Raw genomic sequence first — 10,769 nt, forward strand, 5'->3', positions numbered from 1 at the left:
TCTGCACTATATAGGCTTCTTATACAAATAGGAAGTTTTGTGAGGTCTGATGCTGTGTAAATAACAGCGTGTTCATCCAGGACACGAGCTGTGCCAAACACTCTACTAGTTAGCGCTAAATGAGAATCTTCAAGGTTGCCTATGTTCTTGAGAATTGTTTCCAATTTTCTTCTAATGCAGGTTTGTGTTTTTATGGTACTTGGAAATCCTGTATACAAGGAGCCCAGAATGCTGTAAAACATTTTGACAACTTGTTCTCGAAATCAAAACATTTTACCTGAAGGGCATACTTTGCTTGGGTGGAAAATAACAGCTCATTTTCTTATGCAAACCAGCTCTGTGGCATACTGAAGACACACAGAGCTACTTCTATGGAAAAAAAAATATTTTTGCGAGTTGACCATGCTGTGTAATGCTATTGGAAGGTACGCATTTACATAAGGCTGTGATTAAAATGTATTTGCATCCCATACGACAGGCGTTTCCATGTTACTAGGATGCCAGCAGATTATCTTGGCTTCTCCCAACATAAGAAATTCAGGCGAGTCTCGTTTGCTTGAATTGCTTGGACCAGCAGAACATCAGCTTTTTTTCTGCTGAGGTCACACTATACAAAACAATACTATTTAAGCAAACCCAGGTATGGGATGGATTTCACAAAGGCCAAATGCTGAAGGGCAATAACATATTGAACTCGATCGAGAGGAAACACCAGCACAGCAAAACAGCTATTGGAGAGTGTGACCATTTCTCAACATTGCGCTCGGGTGAGTAGAAGGTAACGCTTTTAGGAACATATATAAATGGAAGTGATTTCTTGGGCTAGTACATAAAGAATTGGTTTATACTATCTATTGAGGTTAGTATCTAGTCGAGATGTGGGTCAGAGAAACAAAAAATGGCATGCCTTATTCCCCTAAACAGCCAATAGCTTTTCAAAAAGAAAGATAACTCAGTGAAACTAATGCCCAAAGGTAGCTAAACAATAAAAGATGAGTATCAGTAAAAAGTCAAGCAGTAAGCCTAAAATTCAGGAGATTTAAATATTTAATAAATCAGTAGTCCTCAGCAAGTAATATTGGCAAAGAAGGAAACATTGAAACGATAGACCCACATTCCCTTTCCTACAGTTCTAGCTCTCCTATGGCCTATCAAATGCAGGGGACTCAGAAAAAAAGTCCATAGCACAGTCAGCAGACTTACGGATATGTTAATCCAGAGGCTTCACAGGTAAAGTTTTTAAAATACACTGAAATTAGCTGAGCAGATAAGGGCCTGAGCCACTGCAAAAGCCCAGTCTGGGTTATTAGTGAACTGAACTGCAGACGTCAGCAGTGCCAGCTGGATCCAGATTCCCAAAAAGTTTGTAAATAATTCAATGTGCAATTGCCAGCCCACCTCTAGTACATGTTAATATTTCCTTTTGTTTGCTTGATACTGTTTATTATGAACAGCTAATAGATTTGCACAAGCAGCTGATGCTTTTGTTTAAATACTAAGATCACTGTTTCTCCTTATGAATTGTCAGTAAAATATTAGAGTTTCTTTCCAGAAGTTATTAAGTTCCAAGCAGAGGAAGTATATGACAACACCACCAGCTACTTTTTATGGGAAGAGGTGACTGCATAACTTCGATTAGTGTACTTGTGATATTTGTACTTCTCAGTGAGAAATTCCTAAAAATACCAAGTCGTGTAAATGGCGTGTACAGCTTGAAAGAACCTGCTGTTTGCTACCTAAGAAGGGTAAGACCAGAAATCAGAAACCAGAACACTGGGAAAAAAAAAAAAAAGTGCTATTTCAAAAGAAAGAAACAAAGAGACAGTCTCAGTGTTAGAAAATTCAAATTCTAGCTGTTTACATTCTGCCTGGCCAGAAACTCTCCAAACAAATATTATTTGGATTTTGTACTATGTTTATCCTCTTTTCCAAAGGCTCAAGCCTGGGACTGAATCAGTCGCAAAGTATTTAATGGAAGTGCAGGTGCTGGAGGCTTTCTCGCCACCTTTAAGACGCTGAAGTTTAACTGGCGGCAATGCGTGGAAAGCCTTTGGTCGTGTCTGGCACAATGTTACACAGTCTGCCATGTGCATGCTGTAGAAATAGGAGAAAAATAACTGATAAAGGGAAATAAGAAGCACTGCAGACAATTGGGATGATAATTCATATTTCTCTCCTGTTACGACTTTCAGAAGCAAGTGGATGCAAAGGTAAGAAATTGCAGAACGGATTCATATTTTGCTGCCAGGAATATTTTTTTAGTATTATGTAGGACTGAAAGATTTATCTTGGTTCATCATTTCTAGTTTCCTATTATTAAAGGGAACCATTCCCTGCATTGTGTGGTTAATATGTCTCTACTATTTGTACAAAATGAAGCAGTTTCAACAAAAACAATATGAGATAAAAATCTACTTAATCATTGCTTACCTCTCCAGGTATTCTAGAGTTTACATACCTCTTTGTCTCCTTTTAAAAAAATCTGTATCCAAAATGGGGAGGAAAAAAAAGAAAAAAAAAAAAATCAATTACTCTGCTCCGGCCTTGCACTTTAAACTGTTTTATTTTTGAGATCTTTCAGAAACGCAAAGTGCTACTAAAACATTCTTCATTCCATCTACCCTTTTATGTTTAAAAAAGTAATACGCATTAATTTTACTAAGATTTAACATAAGATAAAATCTTGTACTGAGTCAGTTCTGGGTACATAATAGAGTATCAGCTCAACAAAATCCTTCGTCTATTACTACCTGTCTATAGAGTTTACAGGAAGAACTGATTAACATTTGTAATTTCTAGCTCAAAAATTTTGGACGAGGACATTGGTAAGATTTGATTTTTTTTCCCAAAATTTTCTGAAAAAAACAACCTATTTCAATAAAATTTCAGTTACACACCACTAAACTGAGGTTTGTGGAAGAATTATGCTCCTTATTCTCGAGAAGAAATTCAGGAGACACTCTAGGACATTAATATCCCTCCTACGCTTCTGTTATAGCTCAATGAATTGCAAGCTCTGCTGCTGTCTCCTGGGTGAATAATCAAGTTGCCAATGTCAGATAACGCTGTACTTTATGAGTCTATGTTGATCTCTACGTGCCAAAAAAAAAAAAAAGTGCCACACTTTCTGTTGACTTTCTGTTATTTGGTGCATGGGGTAGCGTGAGTTACTCACCTGCTCCTCAAGCAGCCAAATACTAGAGTAGCTACTACAGAGTGCACAGGCCAGCGGTCACCACGTTATCGTCAAGGACAGATGTTGTTTCCACAGGTCAGATGCCGGGGAAGCAATGGCCTGGTCCATGTCCGTGGATAAAGTACTAGCGAATAAAGGTAAGAATTACACAACGGCGCGTTTTCGCACAGCGCACGCCGAGCCGGCTCGCGAGCGCTGCTGGCGGGTCGTCACGGCGCTTTGCGGTCCAGCCCCGCGTTCCTGCTGCGGAGAAATACGTGTGTCGTGATTATTTCTAAACCACCCAAAGTCACTCCTCTAACAGATCCCGTTCCTGCTGGCGTTAAGCCCCAAACCGCATGGAACTGTTAAAAATTTCCTTGCACCATTTTCCGGCTGGAACTCTGTGACCTGCACCCTGCAGCGTCTCTGCACAGTATTAATTTCACTGACACAACTAGATTCGGTTGCTGTCAGTTGTCTTTTCTAACAGCTTGAGATATGGATTCATTTTAAAATAAATTCTTCCAAACAAGCCTTTCTTTGTTTCTTTTTTTTTTTTTCTCTTAAAAGTGAACAAAAGTTGAACAAAGTAGTAACCAGGAGTCCTTCTCTCCACTTAAGTCTTAATAATTAATTATACTGTGTATTCTGCATATATACATACACATACACGTAGTCTGCATTGGTTTTTCAGTTTTCCTCCACCCATGGTCTCACGCATTTTTCCCCAGATGGCGTGGCAGCTTTTAGGACGTTTTTGAAGTCAGAGTTCAGCGAGGAGAACGTGGAGTTCTGGCTGGCCTGCGAGGACTTCAAGAAAACCAGATCCGCCACTAAGATCGCCTTAAAAGCCCAAAAGATTTATTCTGACTTTATACAAGCTGATGCTCCGAAGGAGGTGAACAGGGGCTTTTTGCGTGTACTTCGGGTACTCACTGAGAATGGGAATCAACGGGAAAATCCAGATCCAAATTTCCTGAAATGACAAAAAATGCAATTCAGTGTGTCTGTGCTTCCATTTTCGTGTCAATTATTTACCAGGTGGAAAACACCGCGTGGAACTCTGTGAGGGAAACAAAGACATCTCATGGTTAAATACAATACTTTAAATACAATACTTTAAATACATTCTTCATACAGGTCATGGGTTTATCTCACCTTCTGAAATTTCTAAAAAAATAGATCTTCAGTATCATTTGTTTACCTTAAGCATTTTTATAATGCAATAAGCACCATTTCCTCCATATTTTAGGTAACAGTATATTGGAATGTTAATGGCTGTATTTGTTCTTTTATACAGGTATTTTTGTCATGAATATCAAAATGCAAACTTGCAAAAAATTCCATCACAGCATTCAATTTTATAAATATTTTTAAAATGCTTACTGTGAATAAACAAATTGCCAATTAATTTACTTTTACGCTGATGGTTTTGCCTTTGACAGTGAGAGTACTTTGAATGTCCCCATGTCTTACATATGACTGAAATCCATTTTATTAAAACAAAAAAATCCTTACAAAATAGATAGGGCCAAAACCTAAAACAATGCTGAGTATCTTCATCTCTAATTTACTCTTTGGTAATTGGTACTTCATGGGATTTGCTTTGGCAAAAAGATGAAACAATCAGAAGCAAGTAAGCAAGTTTTTCCCTTTTTTTTTTTTTTCAGTGATGCCATCTTTTTAAGAGCTAAAAAAATAAAATTCAGTATGCTAGAAAATGATGGGATAACTTTCATTCTTATTTGCATCCGCCAGGGTACTCGGAAAGAAATTCAAATGCTGATTGCGTCCTGTACACGAGCAGACCTCAGCTTTCCGAACAATCGGACATTAATTTTATGCCTCCTTTCTTCTTACAGATTAATATTGACTTCCACACCAAGAACCACATCGCCCAGAATATGTCTGAGCCCACTCTCAGCTGCTTTGATGATGCTCAGAGGTTAATCTATAGTCTGATGGCAAAGGACTCTTTTCCCAGGTTTTTGAGGTCAGAAGAGTACAAGGAACTAGTAAAGAAGCAACAGAACGGAAAACAGAAGAGATGGCTCCCATTTTTGTAGGAAAACACATGTCAAAGACCTGAGGGATTATTAATTTGTGAATGTCTCCTGTTGCAAAATTCAGTACAAGTAATATTAAAGTGATTGCACAAACCAGATCGAAGAATTACCTTTGCCAGCTTGTTTTTATGTACAATATGCACTTGATACTTTCTAATAAAGTTGGTGGATAAATATGTAAAAACAGGGTGGAACATGCTAAGACATTTGAGCTACCTTTATAGCAAAGTAGTTGGACATTGATAATTTTCCCAGTGCACGCTTTATTTGTCAAACTGTTTTCACATTTGTAAGCAGAATGTTGCGGTTTTCTGGTTTGCTGTTGGTTTTTCTTTAGAGGTATGGCCTCAAAACCAAATTTCTTTCAGAGAACTTGAATACATTTAGCCATTAATTCATCATCCTATTTGTAATAAAAATTAAAATTCTCTTTTAAGCATGTTTTATACCAATTCAAAACAGGAGAAGCAGAAATACAGTAGATAACACACTATGATAATATTTAATAAATAGGCAGCTGCTTTCTAACAAATATTCCTGGCATTCAGAGCAAAGTAATTTTTCATAATACAGCTCTCTTCAATATGATTCTCTTCAATTTTCTTTGTGTTTATTTCATTTAAAATTTTATTGAAAAGTATCATTTATTAATTGTGTAGGCATTTTGGAAAAAAAATTAGTAAATCTTCCTTTATACACTTTCAATTAATAATTCATTTTCCTTGCTTTTCCAAATGTATCAGTGATACTGTCCCCATGTGCTCATGAAGAAGTAATGTCAATAATTACTAATATTTTTCAGTTAAATACAGATATGCAGAAAAGTAGGCATCAGAGAAACAGTTTTAGGCAAGCAAGCATGTAAATCAGGTTTCAGTCATGGTGTCACTTTTCAAACAAGCAAGATATGATAGGACTCTAGTGCAATCTGCAGGTGTCTCCAAATGCGCACACTTATGCATTGCTGTTAGAGGATTTATTGCATGTATTTAGGCAAAGGAGGGAACGGTGGCATGCTACTGAAGAAAAGATTTTAAACCATATGGAGCAGGAAGAATCTTCACCATGGAAGAGAAAAAATAATAGAAAGCCCAAATACCCTTCCTTCAGTTACGTACTTAGGTAAATGTCCTGCCACAGCTTATACGTAGGTAGGCAGGGTGTAAAATATCTATTCTTTGATACTCGTCATCTATTCTATCGCCTAGTTTTTCTTCTTGACATCTGCATTTCTTTTTCTTTTCTCTCTTCCCCAGGACTAATGGTTAACAGAGAAATGAACACGTTGGCTGGGATTGAGCTACAAGGAGGATGTGGGTTTGTTCTGCAGCCCCACAGCTGCCATTCATTTTGCAACGATATTTCAGTGGAAAATGGCAACTTCCTCCTGCAGCGCAGCCGCGGTGTCCTTTCTGCACCAGGGGATTTCTGCTGGCTGAAGTCACAGTCAACTAAGCAATCAGGATTGCTGAAATTACATAACTCAAAAATGCAGCAAGTCATTTTCCTTTCTTAAAAATCCAATTCTCATTTTCAGAAGAGAAAAATTCCCACGTGTAGGAAGAAGTGGGATCATGTCACCTTTCTCAGTAGGGCAAGTAGAAAATCAAGAAGTTCTGCTCTATCAATTGTTTGGGACCTCAGGATAAAAAAGTAGCTTGAAAATAGATGTGTGATTGTGAAATCTCGCAACTCTCTGTGCTCCTTTAGAACTTGCACACTTCTGACTTCACCCCATCACAAAGAGAGCTGGAAAGTCATAAGAGAGGTGGCTGCCAGTGATCTACAACTCTTGGCTCAAAACACAGCATAAGGAGAAGTTAAAAATTTATATAAAACAGTCAAGCTTGATTAAAATAATGCATATTATTATTCTGCTAACTATAGCAAAACGATAGTAGGGAGCATCATGCCCATATGATGGCTGGCTGATTCTCTATGATCAACAGCATCATTATTGTCAAAAGAGTAGATAATTCTTAACATTTTAGCAGTTGACATTCATTTCAATAATTACATAATAAAGCACCATGAATGGTTTTAACACATTTTCAATTAATTTAGAACGCTTTAAGGGAAATGTACAGTAATTGCACTTTTAGGGGTTATCACAGACTGAAGTGTGAAGTAACAGTACTAATCCTTCCATAACCTGCTAATTAAAAGTATGCCAGTTTTAATTAACTAATAAAGTTAAATGTTTGTTCTTGATCAAGCCTTTCAACATTTTTAATCTGTTTCAGATGCTTAGATATGCAATGAAACTTCACAAGATTTAGATAAGTGATCGCTATAGATTCATATATACCCAAAAATAATTGAAGGCACATTCACAATTAATTTTTAAAACCCTCAGAGAGCTATCTGGCTATATCATATGAAATTAAAGAAAAGAATCTACAGTGTATTGAAATATTTTGGAGTTTAACAATCAAATTTCTGAAAACTTGTATAATATAGCTTACTACTAAAGATCTATTTCAGAAAGTATTTAAAAAACACACAGATGTGAAAGATGGGAGCCAGTTTTTGTTATTTCTCTCTATTTTCTAGGTCTAAACCTCACGCTTCATTCTTCTACAGCAGCACAAAAAGGTCACAGCCAGGCACCCGAGCCCCGATAATTCCATACAGGAAAAGGCCAGGCACTGAAGCAGCATCCTCGACATTTAGACTGAACTCTGCCAAAATCCAGAAGTTTTACCGAGGACATCCAGCATGAGCTTGGCCCAAACCTGTTGGGCAGCAGTTATGAAACTGAGAAGTTACTTTCATCTTCCACCAAAACGTAGCATATTTATGGCCTTTAATATCTGGGGGGCAGCAGACACTGCAGGAAGGCAGAAGCTATTGCTCAGGCTTCAGAGCAAAGGCATTTAATATCAGGGTAATATCTTCATTGTCAAAGCCACTGAAGTTTGAAAAACCTGGATATAAATTTTGTGGAGACGGGTCACAACTATCCTTATAAGTTTGCACATCACCTATTCTTCTGGAACCCCAAGCACTAACACATTACCAGAATTATTTATCCTAATTAAAGCTCTGGGTTATGACTGGAAAAGAAAACTACAGTGTTGTTAATACTGAATATTACAAGTTCAATAACTATCTTACGGAAGATACAATGGATACAATAGCTGTCGTATTATCATTTCTCTGTCCTAAATGAGATATTACCTTCTGGGTTTTTTTTCCTATATTGCATACGTTTGGTGGTTTGCATATAATATGAGAAGAGCTGGATTTGTCTCTCAATCCATATCTGTTTCCACTTAGGTTTGCATGTAGGTTATTTTTAGTCCTATGAATAGTTTCCCTGCTATGCATAACAGTCCTGGGAAAGGCAAACAAAAGCATGTATGCAGCAGAAACCTTAGGGAATTTTTTTTTTCTAAGAGAGTGGTTTTAACTTAAAGGCTCAAAAACCCAAAAAGAAAGGGGAAAAATCCTTAAATAAGTTACATTTCTTGAATAATTTCAAATGTACTATGCTGTCTTCTATATATTGTGTTTTAGCAGAGAGAAGAGGGCAGGAAGAATAGAAACCACGAAGATATACGATTTAGTACTTTGGATAAAAGCCACCTGCGTGGCAGCAGAGCGCGGGGTTTCTTCTAAACAAACAAAAGATAAAGATTGAAAAGTATAAATATTGCAAACTCAGGAAAGCTCATTCTTCACATTAACAGGGGAAGCTTCTTTGAAAGGTTGAACTAGTTTGTTATTTAAAACATTATATTCAATAGAGAGGATGCATAGGCAAATTCAGGCTGAATGGGCTGACATCAGAAAACCTCAGAAATGCCCTTCACACGGGGAAACGACACTCCATGAACTAGGAGATACCAGATAAAATGCCACGGACTAACACTAGGACACTACTGCTTGTATGGCTAATGTTTTTCTGAGTTCTGCTTTCTGTCTCCCTGGTCTTTCACCCAAGCTCCTCACTGTGAAGCGAATTCTCCTGCTTCAACCCCATGTTCCATTTGTACTGTGCTATCACACTTTTCTTGAAGCACCATCAGCCACTACACAACATGCATAGTTCCAAATTTATTTGAATTTCATTTCCAGAACAAATTGGCTGGATTTTGATCTAAATGCAATCATTTTGCCTGTTGGAGTGAGATAAAATTTATTTCGTAAACAAAGAGGGGTTTTTGTTTGGTTAGGTTATTTCCTTTTAGAATGGATGGAAATACGAATTGGTTCATTTTATACTGTCCCCCATGAGAAGAGGTTTTTATGCATTGGTAATTGAAGTCCATCAGACAATCCCTATGGGTTGTTGCTTACCAAAGTGCTTACGGAAGCGTTGCAGTATATGCCGCTAAATTATCTGGATTTATTTTTTAACAAAATTGTATCTTACATCTTATTTTTGTAATAAATTTCAATATTGGTTTTATTATTCATTTTTATGTTAATTATGTATTTAAAATTAACCCAGGAATTGATTTTTTTGTTGGCAGTTCATTTGAAAAAAAAGAAATGACAGAAGGAATTATAGCCCACTACAGATCTCCATTACATTCTTCAATTACATAAAAGCGAGGAAATTCATATGCAAATGAAATCTGCAGGCATTAAAGAAGGGAGGTAGCACAGTGTAATTGCAGAGAAACTGCACAGAGGCAGCAGAATAATGACAATAAAAAAAGGTCATGACATCCAGCTTCATAAATGTTAATCTAAGATATTTAAGGGAAGACAGCCTGAAATGCAGCCCACTGGACAGGTGATATATAGTAATAGTGTTGAAGGACATTGTGCACCTTGGTATAAGAGCTCATTTATCCAGAGGTATGTACTAACTCTTACCAAAAACACCTTTCAAAGATCTGAACCAACATAACATTTATACAATGTCCCTATAGGCTTTGGCTACAGTGGGGGTATAGAAGTCGAATTCCAGGGACACGGCTTTGCATTAAGGACGCCCCGCTCCCCTGAGCTTTGCTTCAAGGACCGAGAGCACTACATATGGATCTGGATGTGCAGGTCCAAACACACTCTTACAATTCAATACACACCTCGAACGCTACAGTCTGGAACTACATAGGGCTCATTCCTTTTTCAAAATAGTATTAGTATTCACAGGACAGAGAACTGTTCCTCTCCAAAATTTTCATACATTGGCATTTTGAAACTGGAGGCACATCATTTACCTGAAGGATATTAGTGAATCATCAGGAATTCAGTGACTAGGAAATGAGGGCAACAGATGTTTGGTTTATGAAGAAACATTAAAGAGATGAGCACAAATACAGTGTCTCAGCCAAGGGGATGTGAACCATGTGTGCTAAAGCAGCGAACACACAGAAGACGGGGATTCAAGGAACCAAAGTGATGGGGTTACAGCTACACAATACGGATTGAGCCTTGATTAGGAATTTTTATTCGTTTACCCTGAGGGAGAGGACAGAGCTCCCATGAGATGGGATACTCACTGGAATAACAAATAGGTGATGGACCGGAGAAGAAATACGCGCTCGCACAGCAGATAGACTTCACCACTA

The 10,769-nt window shown here is 37.6% G+C and overlaps 1 protein-coding gene across 2 annotated transcripts; it reads left to right on the plus strand.

The window, feature by feature from the left end:
- Window positions 1-667: 667 nt before the first annotated feature.
- LOC135996715 (regulator of G-protein signaling 21-like) lies at window positions 668-5,244 on the plus strand. Of its 2 annotated transcripts, none has more exons than XM_065648886.1 (3): window positions 668-767; window positions 3,910-4,076; window positions 5,041-5,244. In XM_065648886.1, the coding sequence occupies exons 1-3, from the start codon at window positions 668-670 to the stop codon at window positions 5,242-5,244; spliced, it is 471 nt and encodes a 156-aa protein (XP_065504958.1). The 2 variants fall into 2 exon arrangements, with proteins under 2 accessions (XP_065504958.1, XP_065504959.1); XM_065648887.1 differs by lacking the exon at window positions 668-767 and adding an exon at window positions 3,252-3,333.
- Window positions 5,245-10,769: the final 5,525 nt, after the last annotated feature.

Source organism: Caloenas nicobarica, chromosome 20 (assembly GCF_036013445.1).
Source record: "Caloenas nicobarica isolate bCalNic1 chromosome 20, bCalNic1.hap1, whole genome shotgun sequence".
Classification (NCBI taxonomy): domain Eukaryota; kingdom Metazoa; phylum Chordata; class Aves; order Columbiformes; family Columbidae; genus Caloenas; species Caloenas nicobarica.

Excerpts from the sequence above, each read along its gene's own strand:
- LOC135996715 (XM_065648886.1), top strand. The coding sequence starts at position 668 with ATGCTGAAGGGCAATAACATATTGAACTCGATCGAGAGGAAACACCAG. Across the intron at positions 768-3,909 it reads TTTCTCAACATTGCGCTCGG|ATGGCGTGGCAGCTTTTAGG; the intron begins GTGAGTAGAAGG and ends ATTTTTCCCCAG. Across the intron at positions 4,077-5,040 it reads AAGCTGATGCTCCGAAGGAG|ATTAATATTGACTTCCACAC; the intron begins GTGAACAGGGGC and ends TTCTTCTTACAG.